The sequence below is a fragment of the Simochromis diagramma genome, unplaced genomic scaffold, assembly GCF_900408965.1.
Source record: "Simochromis diagramma unplaced genomic scaffold, fSimDia1.1 OVJJ01000205.1, whole genome shotgun sequence".
NCBI lineage: Eukaryota > Metazoa > Chordata > Actinopteri > Cichliformes > Cichlidae > Simochromis > Simochromis diagramma.
Window position 1 is genome coordinate 9539365 of NW_024386782.1, and position 26634 is coordinate 9565998.

At 38.6% G+C, this 26634-nt stretch overlaps 2 protein-coding genes across 7 annotated transcripts in view; both read right to left on the reverse strand.

Annotated features, from left to right (window-relative positions):
* Positions 1-527: 527 nt before the first annotated feature.
* LOC120727436 (tetratricopeptide repeat protein 39C-like) lies at positions 528-11700 on the reverse strand. Of its 3 annotated transcripts, XM_040021666.1 has the most exons (14): positions 11230-11700; positions 8530-8578; positions 6875-7003; positions 6609-6723; positions 5712-6111; positions 5067-5235; positions 4857-4950; positions 4660-4767; positions 4466-4575; positions 4253-4376; positions 4076-4173; positions 3794-3898; positions 3621-3659; positions 528-1263 (listed from the first exon to the last, which is right to left on the reverse strand). In XM_040021666.1, exons 1-14 carry the CDS (start codon positions 11370-11372, stop codon positions 1174-1176), a joined length of 1773 nt encoding a protein of 590 aa, XP_039877600.1. In that variant the 5' UTR covers positions 11373-11700; the 3' UTR covers positions 528-1173. The 3 variants fall into 3 exon arrangements, with proteins under 3 accessions (XP_039877600.1, XP_039877602.1, XP_039877601.1); XM_040021668.1 differs by lacking the exons at positions 6609-6723; positions 6875-7003; positions 8530-8578; positions 11230-11700 and having other exon boundaries at positions 5740-5853; XM_040021667.1 differs by lacking the exons at positions 6609-6723; positions 6875-7003; positions 8530-8578; positions 11230-11700 and having other exon boundaries at positions 5708-5822.
* Positions 11701-12871: 1171 nt separating this feature from the next.
* LOC120727420 (laminin subunit alpha-3-like) overlaps positions 12872-26634 on the reverse strand; it is a 61951-nt gene continuing 48188 nt past the window's right edge. For 2 of the 4 annotated variants that reach the window (XM_040021655.1, XM_040021657.1), the window contains 19 exons: positions 26476-26624; positions 26186-26351; positions 25963-26090; positions 25542-25686; positions 25337-25432; positions 25029-25186; positions 24663-24780; positions 24424-24564; positions 24174-24304; positions 23831-23965; positions 23572-23692; positions 21175-21308; positions 20864-21041; positions 20623-20784; positions 20369-20534; positions 16423-16577; positions 16070-16163; positions 15854-15973; positions 12872-14116 (listed from right to left, as the gene is read on the reverse strand). In XM_040021655.1, coding sequence (XP_039877589.1) covers positions 13974-14116; positions 15854-15973; positions 16070-16163; positions 16423-16577; positions 20369-20534; positions 20623-20784; positions 20864-21041; positions 21175-21308; positions 23572-23692; positions 23831-23965; positions 24174-24304; positions 24424-24564; positions 24663-24780; positions 25029-25186; positions 25337-25432; positions 25542-25686; positions 25963-26090; positions 26186-26351; positions 26476-26624 — 2640 coding nt within the window. In that variant the 3' untranslated portion in view covers positions 12872-13973. Of the gene's footprint in view, positions 14117-15853; positions 15974-16069; positions 16164-16422; positions 16578-20368; positions 20535-20622; positions 20785-20863; positions 21042-21174; positions 21309-22762; positions 23249-23571; positions 23693-23830; positions 23966-24173; positions 24305-24423; positions 24565-24662; positions 24847-24999; positions 25187-25336; positions 25433-25541; positions 25687-25962; positions 26091-26185; positions 26352-26475; positions 26625-26634 lie in introns of those variants that run through there. The other 2 variants (XM_040021659.1, XM_040021660.1) reach the window with 2 other exon arrangements.

Below are 26634 nucleotides of genomic sequence, written 5' to 3' on the forward strand. Positions count from 1 at the left end.
TTTAGCATTGCTTTGCTACCTTGGGTACAAAACACCCTGTCATCAAGGAACAATGAATTAAATTAAAAAAGGTAATAAGTATTAGCCCTGTTACAGGCTGGTGACCTGTCCAGGATGTACACTGCCTGTGCGCCTGTGACAGCTGGGATAGGCCCAAGCTCCCCTGTTACCTTGAATTTAATAACCAGAAGAAGATGGATGTAATAACAATATAATAGCAGTAGTTCATAGATGAAGCTCGGAAGTTCTGTAATACAGGATAAAAAAAAAAAGTTAACACAAAACAAGAAAACGGTAAGGAAAAAAAAAAAAATGTCCAATTTCCATGATCTGAAGGCATCTGAAGCAGTTTGAGGAGAAATGATAAAAGATTCCTCATCATTGTCTGTGCCTCATAAGCCACTACAGGAAAGGCTTAATGCCCCTCGTGATTACTTTGATCACTAAAGAAGTACAAATTCTGTTGGTGAAGAAATGTATTTGTCACCTTTAAGCTATGACACTTAAACAGTCAACGAAAACAGATATTCAGTTTTACAATGTTGTTTTTATTATAACAAATATACAGGAAAAACTTTGCAGCAGAAAGGAGCGTTGTGCATTTAAGCCGCTCAAAGTGGCACATTTATTAAAACCTTTATGCGAGACATATTTACACTGATAAAAACGACTGCTTAAAAAGGGGCTGTGCTTTTAAAAAAACAAAAACAAAAGATTAATACACTGCCTATAGATTAGCTTTACAAATGTCAAAGTCAACAACCAACACTGAAGTGGAAATATTGGCTTCTTAAAGACATTTTCAGAGTCATTTCTTGTAATTGCTTTGATGCTTAATACTTGATATGTGCCTTTACACAATCTGAAGAAACATTTCCTCCATGTAAGCAATAATGTCTAAGATCTTACAAAACAAATCTACGGGTTTTCATTCAATTCAACAGGCATCTAGTTTTAAAACAAACCCTGAAGACAAAAACAAACAGTGTATTGTGTCGTACAGTAACAGATCGATAACACCTCTTGTACCTGTTTTCTTGTGAAATATTCATGTTTGTGTTCTAAATGATGCACTGGCTCAGAATCTTATAAGTATAAAGAAATTATTTTAAAGTGAAAATATCCATACTCATTATTGTGGCTTTTTCAAAGACATTTATTTCAGATTAAAGTTCAAGGCTGGGCGGAGGCCGTCATAGAGGCGAAAGCTGAATGAATACGAACGTGGAGTCGGTTCTCAAAGTCATAGCCAGCGTAGTCCTCCTGCACAGAAAACAAAATTAATTTTATTTTGTTCGTGCTCTGCCCTCTAACAACCTCTGCAGTCAACACAGACAGATCAATGAACATGCTGACCAATCAGGTAAGAAAAACAGAGAGCCCAGTGCCCAGTGCTCCTCTTAGACACCGTGTGTCTGCCCAGACATGCAGAGATGGCTGTTACAGCTAATAGAGTGAGATCTGTGCTCATTCAGCGTCAGCTACCAATCAACTAACAAAGTTAATGCTAATGCAAGCAAGATACTTACAACACTGCTCTGCAGGGCGAGACTGCATCAGGCATTCAGACCATTTAATTCCGTTGTTTTCAATTCTGTTGTTTGTTTTAAACTTCCATTGTTTTCATTCAAATTCCGTTGTTTTCATTCTATTTCCATTGTTTTCATTCAAATCCTTTTCTGTTCATTCTAATTCTGTTGTTTGTTTTAAACTTCCATTGTTTTCATTCAAATTCTGTTTTTTTCATTCAAATTCCGTTCTTGTCATTCTAATTCTATTGTTTTGATTCAAATTCTGTTCTGTTCATTCTAATTCTGTTGTTTTGATTCAAATTCTATTCATTTCATTCTAATTCCATTCTTTTTAGTGAAATTCCGTTGTTTTCATTCAAATGCAGTTGTTTTCATTCTAATTCTACTCTTTTATTCAAATTCTATTGTTTGTTTTAGAATTCTGTTGCTTTCATTCAAACTCTGTTCTATACATTCTAATTCCGTTGTTTTCATTCAAATTCCATTGTTTTTGTTCAAATTCTGTTGTTTTCATGCAAATTCTTTTGTTTTTGATCAAATTCCATTGTTTTGATTCAAATTCTGTTCTGTTCATTCTAATTCCATTGTTTTCATTCAGATTCCATTGTTTGTTCCCAAATTCCGTCGTTTTCATTCAAATTCCGTCGTTTTCATTTTAATTCCGTCGTTTTCATTCTAATTCCATTGTTTTCATTCAAATTCCATTGTTTTGATTCAAATTCTGTTCTGTTCATTCTAATTCCGTCGTTTTCATTCTAATTCCGTCGTTTTCATTCTAATTCCGTCGTTTTCATTCTAATTCCGTTCTTTTCATTCTAATTCCATTGTTTTGATTCAAATTCTGGTCTGTTCATTCAAATTCCGTTGTTTTTGTTCAAATTCCGTTGTTTTTGTTCAAATTCCGTTGTTTTTGTTCAAATTCTGTTGTTTTCATGCAAATTCCATTGTTTTCATTCAAATTCCATTGTTTGTTCCCAATTTCTGTTGTTTTCATTCAAATTCCGTCATTTTCATTTTAAATCCATTCCTTATACAGAGGCTTGGCTACAGTGTTGGCAAACTTTAGGTCAATGCAAAGCCAGTATACTCAGCTCACTAAGTTCAAGCAGCACTGGCACTCCAATAGACATCCTGTCACCTGATCAGACAGTGGGTGTCTTAATCTGATTTAGAGCGATGAGTCAGAATGAAAAGATCCTGATCAGTTTTATAAAGAAAGCTTTGACCCGCAGCAAAAATAAGACAAAATCTAAACACTAATTGCTTTTAATTAATCAAATAAGACAGGACTTGTTACCAACTACTTCCAGTAGTAACAAGATCACTCATAGTGCGACTCTCCCCAAAGACCACGGGCTACACTAAAATTAATAAAACATGCTGACATCAGCCTGTTTTCATTACAATATGAGGATGTCAGCCTGTTACGGCATCACTGTGACATCACAAGCTCTCTTCATGACCTTTCATATAACATATTATACTCGATATGGTTTCTTAAAATGTTTTGCAAGACCAGCTTTTCACCTTGGGCGCTAATAATGACGGTCAAGGTGAAATGCTTAGCCTACATGGGTGCTCATGTCCTCCAATGCCCAGTATGTTGTTGTGAAGTTTGAAGACGATCAATAAAAAGTTATGGCTAATATAAACTTTGTACTGATTTTCACATATGGTGCGACCTTGATCTTAACCAGATTTTCACCTAAATTAAATCCGCTCGAGCTGTTGGTAACTGCCATCACACAAAACTTAAAAATGATCGTAAACGACCACAGCAGACCCGATGGCATTTTACTGCTTTTCAACATCTTTTATTGAGGCACACCATTTACACACAACGGCCGCAGCTCTCCCGCTGCTAGCTGTACTCACATCAACACCACCTCTCCAACCACAGGACCCAGTACAACATTTAAGTCTGCGGTGCATGATTGCGGATGTGTGGCCTGCACGGCTCCGCAGGCCACACCTCGCCACAATGATATCTTAAAAACAGTGGAAGCTAGACTGCTAACAAATAGACAGGAAAAACAGGACATATTACCTCCTTTCAGGGCAGAGAATAAATAAGGAGTATTACTGTACCTTGGCCTGAAGCATTAGCATTCGGCCCTTCCCCGCAGACTAGAAAAAAAAAAATTAAAAAAATATTTAGATAGTGTAACTTAACTCCTCCAGGACCTTGGCCAAGAGAGACAGTTTAACTATCACACACACACACACACACACACACACACACACACACACACAAAACTTGCCTCTGGGGAATTCAGCAGCACACAGGCCAGTTCATAGCAAGAGTAGGGCTGCACATAAGAGTTGCTCAGACGCCCCCCCTCATCCCTTGCAGCCAGCTGGAAATACTGTTTCAAAAAAAAAAAAAAAAGTCATGATACCAAAACAAACATTGATTATTGTGTTGTGTAAGTGCATGGACAAACTTTGACAATCCTTTAAGGCAGCCGGCGAGGGCCGTGCTTCATGCTGTGCATCAATTTTCCAAAAATGCAAATTGCATAATTAATTTAACACAAGAGTACCTGAATGGCATCTTTGGTATTATGTAGACATTTGCTTATGGCACCAAGAAGGAGGTTTTTCAGGCCTGCACACGAGGCGTCGTCAATCCCCTGTAACACTAAAGGACGAATCAAAATTACAAACACTTTGCATTAGTGCACATAATGCAAGCGAGATATTAGTTTGAAATGCAGTACCTTGGGCCATCGTCTGCAGCTTGGCATTGGAGCAATTGGGCAGAGCTTTCCACAGATACAGAATCTCAATCACTGATAGGATGCAGAGTTCTTTGGATATACTGGAGCTCTTTAGCTTCTCAGACTGATTGAAAAACAAAAGTGCATCTTCACATTAGTGGCATTCTTAGCACTATAATATTCCTACAGGAAACAAACTAGTTACACACTCACCCTTTTCATGGAAAACATTTCTATCTGATTATTCTTGCGTTTGAAAAGTTTTTGAACGTCCTTGAAAACAGCAACGGCTCCTTCCAGATCACCAGTGGCTCCTTGGCACACTGCACCACACAACATACAATATGGATTAGCATCCACTACCGAGCTTACAAAATACCCTGAAAGCATTACGGTGCTGTAATTACCTCCAGTTAAATAGGCATAATAGCACTGGGACCAGCGAGATTCAGTCGCCAATCTGTCAAACGCTCTGTAGGCTTCTCTGTAGTTCAGTTCGATCATGCTGCACCAGCCTAAAAAAATCGATCAGAAATGATGTTGCATACTAATACCGAGTGAGGCATATTTGAAATATGAGAGAAATATGAGAGCCAGGCAGTACCTATTTCATATAAACAAACGTGCTGAATTTCCCTTTGGTCAGAGGCCAGATCCAAGGCACTACTGAAGGACGTCAAGGCACTACTGATCTCGCACTACAGAAGGAAACTTTGTAGTATGAGTTACAGTGAGACAATACTGAGCTTCTCCAAGTTAGAAGACTACTTCACATGGTAAAAGATAACAAGGTTTAGTATTCACATGTCTTTACCTCAAGGCGTTGAACTCTGCCTTTGAAAAACATAAAGAGGGAGGAGTTGGGATAAATAGCCTCTCTTTGTTTAAGAATGTATTTGGCTTCCATTAGGCCTGACTGTGTGTCTGTGCCATCCAGAGCAAAGAAGGGCTGCACTACTGTGTGGTACCACAACAGAGCCAAGCTGCAAGAAAAGCACAGAGACTGTAATGAGAGGGAATATAGCAAATTTCTAATTTATGATAATGACACACACACAAAAAAACAGCACAATGTGTTGCGCTTTTTACAAAACTGAGGAAATACGATTCACAGCATTTTACAGTAATATTGCATAGTGTGGTTATATTACAGATTTGTTAACTTGGCAGACATGACCAAATTCCCACACACTTGATTTTAATTAAAGGCTTGATTACAAACATGGTTCCCAAGGCACCCAAGGACTAAAAACCAATTTCAAACGATTCAGTATGAAGCAGGATTTGGAAAATTGTGCTACAGGGACCTGAGTCAGTCAATTATTACAGCTGTTCACACTGGGATCTCTTTTTTGTTTCCTTCTTTCCTCTACAAATTATGCTTTCATTATTTTATTACACTGCACACAACTGTTTAAGTTACAAAACAGGATACAGATACGCAAACATACTCACTCACGTAGCTAAGGGGGCCTTCATGTCCTTACTTTCACTGGCGTAAGTGAGTGCTGACAGGCCCTGATGGCGGTCTCCGGGAAAGCCCAGCAGATTGACGATCTTCAGTAGGTGCGGTGGCACCATCGATATACAGAGGTGGAAAAGACCATAACCAAAACTGACTGAACCTTTCAGCCGATCCAGAGCCTCGGGACTGATGCCATCTAGCCTCTGTGATGGACTTGACCCGGGTGAAGGAGAGCGACTCTGGTGGGACAGAGCAGAGCCGGACGATGAAGTCGGCGTCGCTTGCTGTTCAGAGCCCCTCCTCCTGCTGCCTTCTTGTAGACGTGTGATGTCGTTGTAACATTTGTTGTACATCTTCCAAGCTTTACGGAGGATCCAGCCTCCTTTGATATATGCTGTCAGAGGATTGAAGCTCAGATTAGAGAAAAGTCCTTTATTATAACCTCTTTGTATTTAACACATCAAATAAAAGGTGGATGACAAATTAAAGGAAAAGCTATCATAGCCATCAGAGGCCAATGTCAGGAAGGCTAGAGCACTCTAAAACCACTCTTCTAAAAGATTCTTCTGTCATGTGGTGTTTCAATGATGGCGCTAAAGAGTGCTGGCCCAAAATCTCTCATAGCTATTGAGATCTAGCGACTCCTTGTATCCCTCCAACAGGGGCTACCTGGGAGAGACCACCTCCATCACAATAAAAACATTCCATAACAGCTTTGTACTGATTTCAAGTGACACTTCCCTCTAAAGAGACAAGTGGACCCATACCAGCAAAAAAGCTTCCCAAGGCATAAAAGACAGGTTTTGTTTTTTTCCTTTAATTTGTCACCTACCTACGTGATACGTGTGGAGTGCATCACTGTCAACCAACAAATACCAAAGGTTCCCTTACATGACAGCTCTTGTTTGATAAAAGATAAAACCGCCAGGTAAACCTGGCAGTCTGCAATGATGATCTGCCTCTGGAGTCGGTCCACTGCAGCCACCCCTGACCTCTGAGAGTCCATCTGCCCACACAAACACCCCACATTTACAGGCTGATGACAGACAGGTATGCAGGAGAGCTAACAAGCACACGTGGGCGTTACAGGCCCAACATGAAATGCTTGTCTATATAATGATGTACAATACAGGCAGTTTAATCAAGTATTTACTCACATTGCGCTTGATCTTGCTTTTAATGGTCTCAATGACACCCATGTTTTCACTCTCACACAGTCTCTCTGTAGCCTTGAGGTCTTCAAAAGCCATTTGCATTTTTTCCTCTTCAAAAGTCATCATGGCGTTCTGCAAAAGGGAAACCGGATAAAAGCAATCAATTACTTACATGTGGTTCAAGAAAAATCGCTTACACTGAACACTCGACAGTGGAGTCAGAAAAAGAAACAAGAAAACGAAATCTAATTGTTCCAAATTGACAGATTTTGTACAAATTACACATACAATGAATGAATGAACAAAACAGGTAGAAGATAAAGGATATGCACTATTGCTAACCTAAATCCCTTTTTAAAAAAAAAAACAAAACAAAAAAAAACAAAACATGAAGAGATAATTGAATAATTGAATGCCAAATTTTGGGATTTTGCCACATACTAAAAAACATTTAATTTATAAAGTTACTTCTGAATGATTATTTTTAATTGGTCAGGCTACTAATGAAGTACAATTATACACCAGAAACTCTGTAATTATTCTAGCACTACAACCCAGCTGCCAACTTTTTGCTTCGACTGAAACAAAGATCTCTGTGTTACTTGGACTGCAGTAACACTGCTGTCCTTTTCCACTGTCAAAGCTTTTGTTGGGAATTTCATTTTTCACATGCTGAGGTGCCTGGCAACTCGTAAGGGCTTTTGCTCTCTGAATTCTCCCAGTAAAAGATGAGTAGACATCGTGGTGATGTGCTCTGCAAGTGTAACCTTATTCTATCTTTGCCCTTTAAGGGTCATTCTCGCAGAAGTACTCTGGAGTCATTAATGACTTGTTAAAAAATACCACTGTACTTCAGATGTTACCAGCTGACCAGGAAGTGGAAAATATTAAAGTATATAGTAGCTCTTCTATCTCTCCTTTTTGCAAAGATAAATAAGCCTCATGTCATGTTAAAAAAATATTATAATAATATTAATAGGTGCTTAATAGGTGCTTCAACACATGCAATCATCATGCAGAGAAAAAGCACATTAAATTAAATAACGCCATTTGTAGCTGTTCCCTACATTCTCGATGGGTAACATTAAACAAAAAAAAAAAAAAAGTATAATGCTATAAATGATGCATACATTATATGCTGTTTGCATCTTTCATCTCTATGACATTTATGTCATACACACTGAGCAGTGATGTGAAAGAATAACTCCCAAACGCATTAAAAATAAAACTAAAATAACGAGCCTGTTTTGAAAATGTGACTAAAAACAATCAAACAAAGATACTTGTGTTTAAATACAGGCAGTAAAACAGTACAGTAACAGTACAGCAATTAAGTATTTGTACTTTGTGACATCCCTCCCACTGCTGACCCAGCATGTGTATGATGCCATCCAATCATGACAGCAGAAACTTGCAAAGTTTAGAACAAACTGTCAAACTCAGCTACGTTTGTAGCTGGGGGGGAAAAATGCTGATCAAACATAATTTAGAAATTTCTTCGCAAAACATAACAGCTGGCTTAAAAGGACTTAAAGGGAACACAAGGGAACTTCCATAAGCCTCACAAAGAAACCAAAAGCTCCCAAAGCAACATTTACAAAAATCTTCGAGAAGTTTGGCCACAAACCAAAATAGCAGCGAGTTGCTTTTCCACTCACCAGAAAACTCACAAAACTTGCACCGAAACTCATCAAAGGACTGTGGTTCCTGAAAGAAAGTAAAAAAAAAAGAAGAAAACAACCCCAAACATATAAGAGAAGTTAGTCTTTTCACATAATGTGATTTTCTCTGACAGTGTAAAGTTCACTGGAGAAACAATGAAAAGTATGTGGCCTGTTTCATGCATCAATAATGCCAATGTATTAGGACTACTGTAGGTTAGAAAAATACTAATGGGAAGGAGAATATTCAGAAGTAAAACAATGAAAAATTAATTCATGAAATAAAAAACCAAGATATGTTCCAACATTAAAGTGCTAAATAAAAAAAAAGTCACATTTGATAAAAAAAAAAAAAACAGCTGAGAAATTCTGAGATTAAAGATATTTAATGGAGGTTTTTTTTGTTTTGTTTTAAATCAAGGAACCAAATTGAGTTTACTAGATAGGACCAGTGTCACTATATTAATCTTTATTTCTGTAAACATATACACTGTATGGACAATAATACTGGGTCAGCTACATATTATACCTACAGGAGCTGTCAGCCATGGAAGCCCAAACCATGAAGCTCCCAGCACACAGTTTTTGTGCTTAAGGTAATGCCAGAGCAGGTTTGGAGCTGTGCAGTTATTGAGTCAGCAGTGTTGGCCACTTTAATGCATTATGAGCACTCAGCGACCCCACTCTGTAACTTCACATCATCTGCAATGCTTTGGTTTCTAAATGCTTCTGCTTATATATACCACTTATAGCTGATTGTGGAGTAGCTAGGAGGGAAGAGATTTCACAAACTAACTTGTTGCAATGGTGTATCCTGTTGCACTACCACTCACTACCATTCACTTAAGCTCTTCAGAAAAACAATCCATGAATGACCCATTTTTTCCACAAAAGGCAGACTGCATGCTGTTGCCTTTAAATATGCAGAAACTCAGATTAGACTTTCTTTTCTTTGACTATTACCCTCTACCCCCAATTGGCAATTTTTAGCCTCACCCTCATAACTAACACACTTTAAGATGCCCTTCATCTGAACTTATCTTAGGGCATCAAAGGTGCTCATAATACACTGTTACACACTATTAACACAGCTTTACAACTGTCACAAGCCAGCTAATGCAAAACTTATCAACTAACTTTCTCTTTGATGAATTAAGACATTCAGAAATTTCTACCCTATAATCAAAACATATACCCTGTCACAATTGACACATTTTATAGCTACTAATAATAATCTTTTAGAGCTACACAGACTTGCATCTGTGTAGCTGAAAACTTGCATCATTTACAGAAATCAAAGGTCCTTTTGATTTCCATCTGTAGCTGTGTAGCTGTGTGGTCATTTTGGTGCGATAACTGAATTTCAGCAGCCTTATATTTCACTTTGAAGACAAGAGGCACCACGTGTCAGTCAAATTACGGCAAAATGTTTCAAATAATTGTGGAAAATTGACTTGGTACAGGTATCCCTGTGTAACTGTGATGGGGATTTAATTTATAATGGAACCACCTCCACACATAAGTGCAACATACTATACAAACGTAATAGTACCAGGGGAGCTTTAACAGAAACTCGTACATACTGCCAGTAAAAGCTCATTTTCAGACAGCTGTGTTTGTGTTTTTCACTTCCCTCCATCGTTTTGCTGATCCAGTCAAAACAGGATGACACCTAGAGCTTAATGCAATTAGCGGACGAGGTGACATTTACGCTTTCCCCAGGGGTCAGGAACCAAAGGAGCTGCCCTTTCATGACATAAGCATTCAAGTTGAAAGCAAAGGCTGAAGCATGTGTAAGGACGTGTGCGGTTCAGGAGCAGGGATTCCCAACATTTATAACTTGTGACCTCTTTTAATGAATGCAAAATGCAAAAAGAAAGGTTATGCAGCAGTTTTCTCGCATGCCTACTGATTATTTGGCTGAGATGGGTGCTACTGGACTAAGAGAATAATTTACCAGTTTAATGCTTGCATTTCGATCCTAAATGACATCAAAGACATTGCTTTCCAGAGCAAGGCAAGACATCTGCAGCCATCCAATAATTGGTATGTGTAAAAATATATAAACCTAGACTTCTACAGGTGATGCTATGGATCTTTTAATATTGCACTCTCACCTAATGACAGTCTTCATGTATGCTTTCTGGATCAGCAAACGAGAGACCATCTCAGAAACCTGGTTACCTTATCTGGACACATTGTTGTTATTGTTTTCCTCTAATATGTCACTCAACTGTAGATGTGAGGAACTAGCTGGGCCATGTTGACATATTTCACAAGAAGGCATACAAAGTACCTCAAAGCCAGACAGCGGTATAACAGGAATGGCAACCTGTTAAGCAAGCACTTCGTTGTTTTTTTAGACATTTATGAAGACAGTCACCAAATCTAATGATGTGCACACATGTCACATATTGTGGTTGTGGATATTTGCTCAGGGTATTTAAACAACACTAATTCTGCTTGTGATCAGATCAAATGGTTCTCCACCAGACAAGCGTGACACGGGTGGTGGGCTTTTTTTTTTTTCCTGTTTTTGTTTTTTCAAAGCTTAGACCACACGCTTTGATGCCTTCAGTTGTAATTGTATTGGTTAATCACAAGTTTGGGAACATTAGCTACACCTGCCATAACATTTAACACAAGCATACGCCTCTGTTTTGTTTTTACATACAGGAAGAGAAGTCACACACAGACCTGTATGTTCTGAAGAGCTCGTCGCTCTCTTTGAATCCATTGTTGAGCAGCATGTTGATTCCCTTCAGCGCCAGCTCTGCGTCGTTTATACTGTCTGTCTCCTCCTCCACGCTCGCCGGGGCTGGTTCCTTTCCGTCCGCCATTAAGACACCCGATATCGGAGGTGAGGAACTGAACGCGACCGGAGACAGGCAGGTAGGGCGGTATAGCTGGTTAGTTTACTTACACTCAGAGAAGTCTCAACCGGTGGCGCAGTTTGGAGCAAATGCTGGCATATTTACGTTCGTATAACAATCCGCTATTTCACATAACTAGCCGGTTACAACACAGAGTGAAGCTAACCAGTGTCCCGCCAGCTGGGCGGCCGTACTCTGTATTCTGTCTCCTGACCGCTGGTTTGCATGTGAGCACAGGAAACGTGCTGCCTTCATGTGCTATCGTAAAAAAGATTTCTAGCAGAAGAACAGAAACTAGATGAAGAAAAAGAACAGATTATTCCTCTTATTGAATACATTAATGCAAACAGAGGTGAAAACGGTGAAACAAGCCACAAACATAAAAGGTTTTGTTTGTGTTAAATTATTTGTCAACACATCTGTTCCTGCGTTTCTTATGCTACGACCTTTCCATTTTTGCCCATCAGGAAGATCGCATGTATTGTTTATGTATTTATTTTTAATTTGCAGCCACACTATAATTTTAGAGTTTCCTTTCCGTTATGTTCTCAGGCAATGGTGCGCTAACCGTAACTTTGCGCAATTTATTTGTCATTTCTGAGGGAAAAGAACGACCCTGAAGGCAGCATAGGAGTGGGCGTGGTCTTTGGCTAAAACGCAGAGGTGAGGAGTCGATACAGTTTTTGACTAATTACCAGTGGTTACCAATGGCAATAATGGATATTTTCTCAACTTTGTATTTTATTTAACACGTTTAACAGATATATCCCTAACAGGTTTTTTTTTACATTTTCAAATCTTATGCTATCCTAATGCTTTTCTAAAAGTATACTTGCAGGAAAACTTCCTTACTTTTACCACATCTTCCCCCCAAAAAGTCTCATTTCCTCTAAAGCAATACTGAGGACAAGACCTCAGTGTGAGCTCTTACTCTAACACTATCTGAATTTTATAAAGGCCACATTTTATTGAGTTTCATATTTTAACACATCACATATGAATCAAAGTTTTCTAAATGCTATATAATTTACTAATATTAAAATGAGCTATAGTTACAAAAGAAATAGACTCACCGCACTGTGCAAAGGTCTTGACGGGACCTTCTGGTGTTTACATTTTGCTACAAAAAAGGGAAATAGGACTTTGAAACATGTACAAACATACATGGAACTACAGTAAGGCAAAACCAGAGTTTGTATAATTCTAATGAGTTTTGCAACAGGCTGCTGATACAAAAGTGCTTAAACTTACAGTTTAAGATTGATTCTTTTCTAAGTTGTCTATTATGTGTAGACTCAACACCAGTTCATCCCTTAATTTAAAAAAACTACGTACTAGAAAGTCTGGCTGCTTGGAAACAAAATATAAAGAAATGAGGGGTGGCTCAAGACGTTTGCACAGCAGTGTACATTAATTGTTTAGTATGAACCATAATGAGTGGAAGTTAACAGTTCCCAAGCTGTTTCCTTGATCAAAAGTCCATTATTTATTTATGGCACTGACAGGTATTCATAAAGAATATTAATCAGACAGGTTACATAATGGCTTACAAATCAGTTGCCACAAGACAGGAATGCATGTACAGTGTGTCCAATTTAATATGAATTTTACATCATATTGAGATATAATGTTATTTAAAGTCTGGCATAAATGCACAATTTAGAAAAGTAAACACCTTTTTTGTGAATATAAGTACCTAAACATACTTTTTCTGTTATTACTTTTGCAATGGTCCCAAACACTACTGACCAAACTTATTCTAATGGCATCTAGGTATATTGGTTATTTAACTGATAGAAACAAAATTTAGTACATGCTGTTATCTGGTGTAACTACTGTAAGATATACATCCATATTCTCATGCAAAGGGAATGCAAAATGGAAAATCACATCAGAACAGTAATACAACACTGGGGGCGAAAAACATGTGGTTTGAAAACATGTGCAAAGAGTCCATGTCTCTTAAGCCAGTTAAAATGCAGAATTCTGCATGCTGGCATGTGGATATGAATACAGAATAGCTTAGCAACCCCTGAAATGTCACTGAATTGAGAATCATGGGTGTAAACATCATTTTTCTTAGTATAAGCTATTGAGTCCAACAAGCAAACCAAAAGTACATCAGTTAATAATCTTGATCTCTTTCGCAGCACCAAAGGCAATACTTGTTTTCTGAAAGTGCTGGGCTGACTGTAACGCAGCACTGACCACTTACAAGCATATTCAGTAGCATTTGATAGTCAGTAGAGACTGACTAGACCAACAAAGTAGAGTTTATTGCAGCCGTCAAAAAATGCATTTGTAATTGGTGAGGCAATACGCGACTTTACACTAAATAAATATAGACATGTTTAACTTAACAGCAAACATTATGAACCTGTAAGCCGCTGCTCATATATTTCTTTTTCACGTACATTCATCCCAACACACTCACGCTGAAACACAATCGTCTTACACACACACTCTTACATGCTAACACATTCTCTGTCATAGTAACAGATTGCACATAGCTGGTGGTGGACATGGTCCCAGGGTTTGTTTACTGATGGTTTGAGGAGATCTTTATGTTCAGCCTGGACACTCCTTGAGGTTGACTGGACCAAACACGCTTGACGGCCTTTCGAAGGACACCAGTTCACCGTTGATCCCCATGTCCTGGATGCATCCAACAAAGGAGGATGTGACAGGAAGCCTCTGCTGCATTAATATCGCTGTGGCAGAAAGGGACAGGTGAGTGATTTTATTGTTTCAGTCTATTTTATTTTAACCTTTAACCTTAAGACTATAACTAAAGTGTTTTTTATAGAAAGATGTAAGTTTTATTAAGGGGATAGACAATAAATCTCTTGATTTGTCTTGACAAATCTCTTGGTGTGTATTGTATCTCCAATATGACTTTTTTTGTATATCTACCATATCAAAAATACATCTTCCATCTATCTGCCAATCAGCTGGCAGCAACTCAATTGCATTTAGACATGTAGACATGGTCAAGAGCACCTGCAATGTTACAGATATCTCAGAAATTGGATGTCGGAAGTTCCAGAAAAAGCCAGGAAAAACAGGACTTGTTTTGGTTCTTAGCAAGGTAGAGCCATTCAGATATCACTAGCAGCAAAATAGCAAAATACTACAGCAAAATACTTGTTTTTATGTGCTTTAAAAACACATTTATGGATAGAGCTTGATCTATGCCATGCATCTGGTTTATTTAGTGAGTTAAAAATACACAACAGTGGCAGAACAAATTAAAAGTTTACAGTTTTACTACTGTTTACATTCAGTGCCGCTATGTTGGATAACTCATGGTATGTTGGTCAGCTCCAAATTTTTTGAGTGGAAAATCCAAATTGAGGGGCATTCCAACTGAGAACTGAGGAAATAGCATTTATCCTGGGATCAAAATGGCAAAGAAAGGTGATTTAACTGATTTTGAACATGGCATTGTTGTTGGTGCCAGATGGGCTAATCTGAGTTTTTCAGAAACTGCTGATCTACTGGGATTTTCTCACACAGTCCTCTCTAGAGTTTACAGAGAAACAAAATAGAGAAAATATCCAGAGGTCAATAAGAACTGCACTGGCTGTCCACTGAAAGGCAGAAGCTACAACTGCATGTCGAACCTTGAAACAGAAGGTTTACAGTCTGCTTAGAACAGGAAACCGAGGCTACACTTCACATGGACTCACTAAAACTGAACAATAGAAGATTCGAAAAATGCTGCTTTGTCTGATGAGTCTCAATTACTGCTACTGCATTTGGATGTTAGGGTCAGAATTTGGCATAAACAATATAAAAACATGGCCAGCCTTGTATCAGTGGTTCTGGCAATAGCAATGGTGTTGTAATGGTGTGGGGGGTATTTTTCTAGAACACTTTGGCCCCCCTAGTAACAACTGAGTATTATTTAAACACCACAACCTACTTGAGTATTGTCCCCTGACCATGTTCATCTCTTTATGACCACAGTGTACCCATCTTCTGATGCTGCTTCCAGCAGGATAGCATAACATGTCACAAAGCCCAAATAATCTCAAACTGGTTTCTTGAACATGACAGTGTTCTGTACTGAAAAGACTTCTCCAGTAACCAGATAATAAATGATCTAATCTAATAGAGCATCTTTGGGATGTTGCAGAACTGGAGATTCACATCACAGATGTGCAACTGAAAGATTTACAGCTACTGTGGTGATGCTGTCATGGCAGTATGGGTCAAAGTTTTTTAGGAATATTTTCAGTAAATTTTTGAATTTGTGCCACAAAGAATTTAGGCAGTTCTGAAGGCAAAAGAGGGTCTAACCCAGAACTAACAAATTGTACCTAATGAAGCTGCTTGTGAGTGCAAAAATATAGTTTAATTAAATATGTGCTCAAGTTTGACTCAAACAAAACCAAAAAAAAAACAAAAAACTACTCAGTCACTCAAATTAGATGATTTACACTTACCAGGAATGCCACCCACATACAGTGGGTCTTTGGTCAAAGGTATATTGGAAAATGGTGGTCCAATCTTGTAGTTGTCCAGTGTGTCCACATACAATTGCACAACATTCTTCCTCTTGATTACTAAACATAAAAATAATAAATTGATATATTTTGTACAATGCATGTCAAGTCTATCAGGTCTTAAAGACAGTTTGAGTCATTTTAATGGTGTTTTACCTGAAATTTTATGGAATACTCCATCACATAAAGAAGCTTTTGGCTTCACTGACACCATGAATTCTCCATTTCCATTGTTTACTCGTGCAACCACCTACAAACAGGAACATGTCCAAACCCAGTGCTTTGAATCACACTTGCAAATTTAGGTCTAATATGAATTTAGTGTCTGTTTCTGCGTGCTGAACAGAAATGGCAAACTTGGTTCATATTTATTACACAGGAAGAAAAACATCAGTTTGATAAAGAAGATCAGAAGATATCAGAACCAAGAGACCTTGTTCTACTAATAAGTTCCTTTGAGCTTGAAAAAAAAATGAATATGGAAATGACAAACAGATATGTGGTCTCACCTCTCCTCCGAGCATATAGATAATGAGATAGTGACCCATCGGCAGTCCATTTGGAGTCTTGCTGTACACACCTACATGAAGCAGGAGTCCCGTCAGACTCCGTGGACGAATGTTAAACAGCAGCTCAAAGCTGGAGCCCACAACAAAGGAATCATCTGAAATGTAGAAAATACAAAACGATTTATTAGTGTGAATGCTGTTTAAGCATTTACATTGTCCTTCTGCACGTTTTTTGATTTTTCTGTGATTTCAAATGAATGGAGAAATCTTCAAATCCCCTTCAAACCCACCCTATTTTGAAACTAAATTAGTTTAGCATACTTTGAACTATAGAAAAAATTCAAAAATTAAACATATCCCATGACCTTAGACTCTTCAGGTTTTACTCATTTTATATATATATATATATATATATATATATATATATATATATATATACATATATATATATTAGTGGTGCAACAATACACAAAATTCACGGTTCGGTTCGATACTTCAGTGTCATGGTTCGATATTTTTTCGATACAAAAAAATGTTTATGCCTTTTTAATTTGTCATTTATTAAATTTTCACGGCACATTCCGCACCACATCTCTGTGCGTTCATCATTTGTTTGAAGCCAGCTCACCTCCTGCAACTACTTTTCCGAGAATATGTGCTTCTTTTGTGGTTCGGACTCCTTCTGACATTTCTTTGGAGGTGGAGGAACATCACAGTAATTGCTTAAAGGAGCTTGCTTCTTCGACATCTTTAAGAGTTCTAAACAAATGTCTGTCCTCCTCCTGAAAATCTTATGTACGCAAACACGCGTCGCAACTTCTTATCTTGACCCTGTTTTTTATGTTGACAGCGAATGCGCACCTGCGGACCACTTATGTGCAGCCCTGGTTATTTCGCTTGTCATATTGCAGCCACAGAAATTCTTTTGTTCATGAAACCATAAAGCTGCACTTTCTTTTTGCCTTATAGTCTGATTTGTCATAACTTTTCCGTTTTGTGGTAAGCTTTTCTTTGGCTGTCACTTCTTCACCCTGACCTGTCTTATTTGGCTCAGCAGAACTAAAATATTGTGGCGAGCTCAGACAAGGAGGAGACGGAGGTGTCGTTTGGTCTTGCTTCCCGTGAGCTAGCCAGGGAGCACAGCCGTTTATTGACATCTGCAGAAGAACACTGCCGCTAGCTAACTGCTCAGCGGGGCAACAGCACAACAACAACAACAACACACAGGGCGCCCTCTGACCCCGGAAAGGACACACCGTCGCAGCGAGAGGGCGTCACCCGTCACTATGGCAACATAAACAAAACATAACTGTCCGAACAGCCCTGACCCGCTACATAGCCCCCACCTAAGGGGTCAGTCGTCCCCGACGACCCCATTACCCCACACAAAGTCCTGCAAATGTCCAGGTGCCTTCTTTTGGCGCACCAGCCGGTCACGACCGGCGGGGGAAAAGTCACTCGGGTCAGAACATGGGGTGCCACCATCATCCCACTTCTGACACCAATGTGGCGAGCTCAGACAAGGAGGAGACGGAGGTATCGTTTGGTCTTGCTTCCCGTGAGCTAGCCAGGGAGCACAGCCGTTTATTGACATCTGCAGAAGAACACTGCCGCTAGCTAACTGCTCAGCGGGGCAACAGCACAGCAACAACAACAACACACAGGGCGCCCTCTGACCCCGGAAGGACACACCGTCGCAGCGAGAGGGCGTCACCCGTCACTATGGCAACATAAACAAAACATAACTGTACAAACAGAACCCCGAACAGCCCTGACCCGCTACAATATATATCCTGCTGCTTTTACACACGCACTCACATAACGCTCAGCGATTCTCTGCATGATCAACCTCTCACATGTTTAAGCTTGCTGCGGGAGATTTCACTTGTCATGTTTGCATAGTAAGCTAACGATTGATAAGACGATGTCAGAGGAATTGGGGCGCAAATTATCATCACTCACCAATCAGTGCTGTCGCTCTCTATACACAGTTTGCACATGATTGCAAAGTGAAAGCAAAAAACAAGCGCAAATTCAAACGCGATTTCAATATGTCACATATTGACAGTGGCTCACCGATGCCAATGACATAATTACCCAGCTACATTTCCGAAAGAATGCAAAAGCATTGACATATATTTTTCCTTCCTACGATAGCCCGACGGGCAGGGGAGAGATAGATTTTGGTAGCCCGACTGGAAAAATCGCTAGCCCCCGGACGTTGGGCAGGCGATTTTGCGAGCCCTGTATCTGATTGAGGAATCACTCATCTTTGGAAAAGAGAGTTTATTACAGAGAAATGGCTCTTTCCAAATTAAAGCTATACTATACGCTTCTTCTGGGCTATATTCTCAGCAGCATATTAAACATATCAGGTTCCCATAAGGAGAATCATGTGCTAACGGCTGTCTAAATGACTCGGGTAAAGTTTGTAGCATGCGTGTTTGTTGTTTTTGTCTGCTTCCACTTGTCTTTGCACTAGGATGATGTCGGTGTAAATGTGCAGTCATATTTGTTGTGTTCCCACTAGTGCTCTCAGCGTAAATCTCGTTGAAATGACGTTAACGCCACAACACGGCGAATCTCCGTTAATGAGCTACTGCAGATCTCCTGTGCATGGGGCTGGACGGCCAACACGTTAACGAGCTAACTGCGCTAACACACTAGCTCCCACCCATGTAATTGAGCATTGCGTGGCACATCCAACATACTGTTTTACTTTAGTCCATGACGCGCTTACCTTCGGGGTCATACGTCACATGAAAACCAAAATAGTTCCAAACGCCAGATCTGAATGAGGGTGGGGGAGGTTAAATTTGCCATGTTGCAAGGAGAGCTTAACTTCTGTCTCGCTAGCTTGCCCTGCGCTCAGTGAATCTGCGTTCGACTACTCCGCCTAGGCTGCACTGTCAAGCGCAGATCCACTGAGCGCTCAACACAGACAGCATCGTCAGAAGGAAAGTTGATAAAATAAATTAAAAATGTATTTTGTATTGTTCATACATATGCGTACTGAACCGGAAGCACTGTATCGAACGGTTCAATATCGATACGAGTATCGTTGCACCCCTAATATATATATATATATCTATATATATATATATATATATATAGATATATATATGTATATATACTATATATATTTACCATTTTCAAACAGTAACAATTTAAGTTTTACAACATTTTCAGAGAGTTTCAAAAAGCTAATGGACGCACTTTTTGAACTGCCATTTCTCTGTCAATTTTACTGGTACAGACACAAAAAATGCACGCCCTGCTTCTTATACTCAAAGAGTCAAATGTTTGTCAGATCTACAACTTTCATATTGCTCCTGTTTGTTTCTGGGTATCTCAGCAGCAATTTCCTCTGTGTGTTGGTGGTAAGACAGACACAGACTCAAGCTGCTCCTGATTGGTGGATTCAAGTTCAGCAGATTCAGACTGTTTGATTGGCATAGAAACAGAAAGGCACACACTCTCACACCCACTGTTTCACTCCCGTCTGTCTGTGTGTGTGTGTGTGTGTACTTGTAAAGAGTTTTAGGAGGGGACATTTTGATGAGCTTGTGCTTCAAGTTGTGGTTCTTTTTTTTTCTAAATTTAAGTTTATACTTTATACTTTTTTTAGTTGTTTTTTTTTTTAGCACATTTTTCAGTTTACACATAAGCCAGATGATGTTTTGGTAATCTTACGCAATTAAGCTCATTCAGCAAGTTGAGCTTCTGATACTTCAAATATATTTAAGCAATTCAGATGCAATCTTCACATTTTCAGCATTCATACTGCATTTTTGCTAGGAAATTGCTTTTTCTGGTTTATTTTGTTATTGTTATTATTTAGTCATCTGATATTACAAAATTAAAAAGAAAATTGTGATGATGTTCCTCAATCAAATGAACTTTAAAAGATTAGCTGTCAGATTGTTGTGAAGAAAGATTTACTCACTGACAACGACGTGTGCTCCATTCCCTGAGAAGTAAGCGCCTCTTTGTGTCTGTCCCTCAAAGCAGGGGCCAGAACCATGATTCGCGGTTGGATTTGACATTTGCGCTCCATTCATCTTAAAATTGCGTACGCAGCCAGACACACTGTGCTTCGGAAGGCCCTTCGACTGAAAGTGAAAGCATAACAAATTTATAAAATAAGTAGACACTAAATTGAATTAGTTGTGTGAAATTTGCATTGTTATTGTTTTAAACCTTTAACTCTTTGTGAAGGGAATGTGGGGTACTGCCCAAGTAGACAGGGGACAGGAATTGCTGCTTCATGGATGACAGCTCTGCATTAGTCAGCTGCCCATCCTGAGCTCTTATTCCGTCTACAACCAGCCGGAATTTCTTCTTTTCCAAACTGAACATTACCTGTAAACATAAAGTGTTTCACTTTTTTTTTTTTTAGCAATTAGAGGGGTTTTTGTTGATATAAATGCAATGAACTGACCGTGTGCCACTTTCCATCATTGTACTTTTCTCGGTTGAAGATCTTCTGTTTGCCCACAGAAAGTCTGATCCTGCCCTTCGACATGTATAAAGCAAGATGAGATTGCCCTCCTCTGGTTGCAGCAAAGAACAGCATGCCTTCATGCGATCGAGTCCTGACTTCAAGAGAGAAATGTGGTCTGTGGAGAACCAAAAAAAGAAATAAATACTGCTTTTGAATTGGTAAACTCAAACAAGTACACTTCACATTTATTAATCTTACACGTAAGGATTTATACATATGCATGATTGTGTATCAGACTGTTTACTTACCTGGGTTGCAGGACCTGTAGAGGAAGGCTGTAGCTCAGTCTGCTAACAGTCCCTCCAAGGCGATAAGCATGTTGATCCATGGCTGGTAACGCACATGCTGACACACTCTCATTGCTCACAGGTTTCACATCATCCTAAAACAACACAAACACAACAGAAACCCTCAGCAACAGTTTTCCTTTTAACAGTTCAAAACTCCTTTGTTAAGTCTCAGGATTTTTGCTTCCACTGTGTCAGCGATGGTACAAGATGTGGTTAAAAAAGAATAACTGTCATATTGTACATGAAAATACTGCATATATTCTTTATTGCATCTTCAGAAAGTGAAAAAAAAAGTCCTCCCCCACCCACAGGTGTGAAATTTAGTGAATGAAGATGACCATTACTTTATTTATTAATTGATTTCCTGATTTTCTTTAATTACAGCCAATTATTGATCAATAAAATGCCAGAAAATATTCAAAAATCTCCAAGATTACACGTGTGTCCTTCTAAAACGTTTAATCTGCCAACATTATCTGCTTTTAATCACAGATTAAAAATGGTTTGGTCAAGAATCTTTTATCCATTATTCCTTATACATGTTTGGCTTCTGTTGTGATGCAGAACGTAAACTCAACACATTGAGAAACAGTTCAGAAAACTCGATTCATACATGTAGCTGTTAATGCCAGACGGTGGGTCATAACTGTAAGCACAGCAGCGAGTATGGTGGATATATTTGGAGTTTTAATAACCACATTCTCTTGGGAGTAGCATAACTCCCACCATCTTTCTGTTTACACACACGTGTGTGATTTGTGCTTATTAAACTTATTAAAGTGCTTATTAAAGAAAAAAGAAAAAAAGTAGGAGCTTGCCAGTGTTTTGAGTGATTTCAGTCTGGCATATATTCAAGAAAACAACACTGTTGTGGCTGAGGAGGTTGTGATATGATAAAAATGTAAAAATGGATGAGGGCCAGCTTACATATTGAAAACAGTAGGATAATTATTGAATATGAAAACCGAGTGTACCATGACCTTTTTTCAGAACACAGCATCTTCACCATTTTGACCTTTTGTTATTTCTCTCTTTTTTTTTTTGGCTTATTTTAAATGAAGTGTAGGGTGTAGTGTCAATTGATTATTATCCTGAATTTAAACCCATTCAGCAGATGAGAATTCATTATTCAATAAAATAATTGTGGGTTGAAGGTTTTCAGAAAATGACTAAAGGCTAATTTTTATAGTGAGGGTGAGCATACGAGGGCAGCTGTGATCACAAGAAGTAGTGTGAGTTTCGTGATTTTGAAGAAAGATTTGAATGTTAATGGTACCTAACGAGTGAGCTCTACATATGGCGTGGCGAGGCACTCTCATCTAAACCCAGGATATGCTTCTGTACTCATTTAGTTTATACAGTGTAGACCAGCATGTCTGTACATCGACACACAAAATGTTACAGGGCTAAGGTGGTCCACATCAGCCAGGGTTCATGTTTGGTGTGTGTTTTAAACAGCATTTGAAATATATCATTTGGCCTTGTGTCAAATACCATAAATAAATACGTGAACTTTAACAGCTAAACAGGAGAATTTGCAAGAAAATGCTGATGAATCCCTGTTGTTTTTATTGGATATTATCAGTGTTAAAGGTGAAAGCAGCTGCTAAAGCATTATGAGCAGCACTTCATCATATAAGCGAGGGTGCAATATTCATCATTTTCAATAACGAGTCATAACTGTGCATCAGTGAGTTAGTGGGAACATGCTTGTGAATGATTATTAGAGTGTTACATGGAAGAAAGAGAAGAGACATGAAACAATTTCAAGGTTGTTATTAACAGATTTGTAGATACTTAAATTAAATAGAGTAGCAACTTTGAAATACAATACATTTTGTAATTATTATGGTTACTTGAAACATTCATGCCATTCATTTCATGCAAGTTTTTTTTTTTTTATTGAAGTACACTGGAGATGAACGGGCTGGTGCATAAGCTACATAACACTGTGGTTTGCAAAGGCAGTTTTTCAATCAGTATTAGATTCTTGACAGCATCAGCAGGTCTTAGGACTCCTTCTTCTTTATCTCTGGAAATGAGGCAGCAAAATATAACGTGAACATTGTCAACAAGGTGAAGACAATTAAAGCAATTTTCAAAAGAATATTAAACTTGGTGTAACTTACATCCAAGGAGAGAAATCAAGCTTCACATGTTAATAAAGTCACATTTTTGCTATCACATTATATGGCTTTGTTATATGGATTTAAAAACATGTTGATCTGGTTTGTAAAAAGGGAAATCATTTCATCCAAATCTATGGATTTTCCACTTGTGCACTTAGTGCCGTTAACATACCAAACTTATTCAAATGAATTCGAGTGTGTGTGGACATGTAAAACAATCTCTCACCTTCTTAGAGTTACGGTCCAGCATCAGTTGAACGGGAGACAAGGGAGAACACACATCCACGAAAACCTTTCCGTTAGGCTTGAATCTGCTGAGGTCCTCAGCCTTGTACAGACTGGCTGGCCTGAAATCACAGGGAATCACCGTGAATTATAAAATAAAAGAAACCCCATTTAAGAAAATGAATATATATGACATGGCACATAACCACAGTTTGACTCCATAAATGTGTAAAGTATTTCAAACTTGTGGGGAATTTTACCGTCTTGTGTAGAGGTTGGAAATGCAGCCTTTGAAATTCTCATTTCCCAGGACGAGAGAGCCACTTGTGTCAGGTATGAAGTGGTCCCTGCTCTCCTCCTGCCCTTTATCCTCATCATCAATAACCATCCGGATCCTGGAAAAAGTTTTTGTACATGTATGCTTTAGAAGCATTTATTAAGAATATTTTTTCAAACTACATTTATGTGTCTGGTGTTCGCCAACAAGGTATATGCAGCTGTGCCCACAGTGTCCTTATCGAATTCCAAAAACGGCACTCACTATAAAAGTATAACTAGTTGTATTAATTGATCATGAATGAAAAATCATTGCTTCCTCCATACCCTCCGCTTCTTTTCGTCACAGTCACGTAATGCCAACGCCCGTCATTGTACTGTTTGGTAGATTTCCAAATCTTGTTGTTGAAATAGACAATCACGTAGCCGTTTTCCATTTTAATGTCAATCCCATTAGCCTGAAAAAATAGACAAGGAAAGCATTTCTGTATATGATCTAATTCTACCTGTTGTGAAAAAAATCTGGTCTTTAATGTCACAGTTGCAAGAGATGTCAAAAATAAGTTGGAAGCCTGACCTCCTGTTTGTCTCGCAAAATAAGACCCTCATTCTCTGTGCTCTTAAATCCAAGGGAAATGGTCACGTCGTTATCCAGAGTAAAGCCTTCAAGGTTACCTGAGAGAGTGCTTCCTAAAGTGAACTCTGCTTTACGTACACTCTGTAAGAACACAAGTACAAAAACACAGAACATGTCAATTTACACAGAACACGCTGTGATTTGTGCAGATATATAAATGCCAGTAACTGTCTTCATACCAGCGATTCCACAGGACAGCCTTTAATGATGCCCACTTTTTCATCAAGGGGCTTAAAGCCTTTATTCAGCTTCAGATTCTTCAAGCATCCTCTAAATGGCTGTATGGTGATTTTATGCCTTTATGGGAAACCAAAAAAAGTTATTCTCAATAAAGTGGGAAAACGTGACAGAACACAACACAAACTTTTTTTTTTTTTTTTTTTTTTTTTTTTTTTTGGGATGGTCAATTTGGTAAAGTAAATCCGTTGGGCATCTTTCTTTGCCTTTAGACAACAATTCTGATGGCAAAAGAGCCAAACGGGACAGGCAAAAAAAAAAAAAACAAAACAACACAAACTAAATGGAGGAATCATGCGTACACATACCGTTCCCTCAAGTGTTGAGGTGCACCACCAATATAGACATCTTTAATGTTTTGTGTGTCGAAATCAGCTTGGGCTTTAGCAGCTTCATTACCTCCCACACGCACTATGAACTGTTTCTTTGTTATCACAAAGACTTGTATATCAACCCAGTCTTCTGTCTGAAGAAAGCGAATAGAAGCAAAATTCAGTCAGACGACCAGTGCTTTGAATTGTAATAGACAAGTAATAGTAATTATCCTTAAGAACGTGAATGACTGCAAAACGTGAATGACTGCAAAAAAAAAAAAAGATAAAAAAAAGCATCTTACCAGGAAAACCTTCTGCTTATTAGAAGCTGGTGTCTCAAACAAAGAACTATGTATAAAAACGACTCCCTCCTCCATGGTGACATAGAAGTACTGGTCCTGTGAAACAAAGAAGGTAATCAAGTTCTTGCAAAGAGTACATAGAATTTTATTTGCAGTGTATCAAGATGTGTGTCCATTTTTAAAGTTTCACTTGAACAGAATTTACCTCACTTCCTATATATAAGAGTAGGCCATTTTGTGAGCGCGTATTAACAGACATAGTGATGCTAAAGGTGGTCGCTGTATTATCCACCAGCACTCGGCCAAATCCGGTGCCTTCGTAGTATTCTGAATCAAGAGGTTTAACATACCTGTAATGGAAAATCAGGGAGACAGTTATTACTTATTGCTAAACTTAATGCCATTTACATTGATTAAGAGTAATAGCATATAGTAACACATGCAGCACTGTGCAAAAGTCTTGAGCCACCCGTGATTTCTTTATATTTTGCCATAAAGAACCAAGACGAAAGATATTAAACACTTGATTAAACTGCAAGTTAAATGGCAGTTTCACAAAATGAAATGCTGTGAAAGAGACACTGTAGTGTTTAGCTGCACACAATACTAATCATCATATGACGTACCTCTTGCATGGAGACCCCTCATTAATATTGTCTTTTCTTTTGAAATTATAGAGACTGACAGCTCTGTCATTAAGAGAGAAAAATTCAATGCAGCCTTTGTAATTGGGGTATCTGAAGGAAGCTGGAGGCTGATGAGGAGCAAAACAGGAAAAGGTATTAGTAAAATCCATGCTGCTGCAAAACCGATACATAGTAGTATGTTTTATATATCTGTGCTCCTTACAGTGAAGTTGGCTGGGTAGCCTCCAACATAGAAAACAATGTCATCGGGACTGAGATCCAGGAGATCCTTGGATTCTTGTCCTTGAGTGTCGTCCTTAATTGGAGGTGGGGATTCTTTGTTTGAGGTTATAGCTTTGGTAAGGATCATTTCTGCATCCCGGTAAATTCTAAATCATAAAAGGGAAAACAAATAATTATTTTAATCACATCTACCATATTGGCATCGTTAATACATTCTTTATTCATGTTGCCATTTGACACAGCATTTATAGAGGGAAGTTTTCAATTTACCTGCGCAGGTCCACCCTATCAAATGTTGCAGGCTCAAGTCCAGACCTAGTGATGGCTCCCGTTTTTATCTCGTACGTATCTCCATTGAGGTTGTACACACCATACAAGTCATTGTTCCTCAAAAACATACCTATGTAGTTCTTTGTGGACTGAAAGACA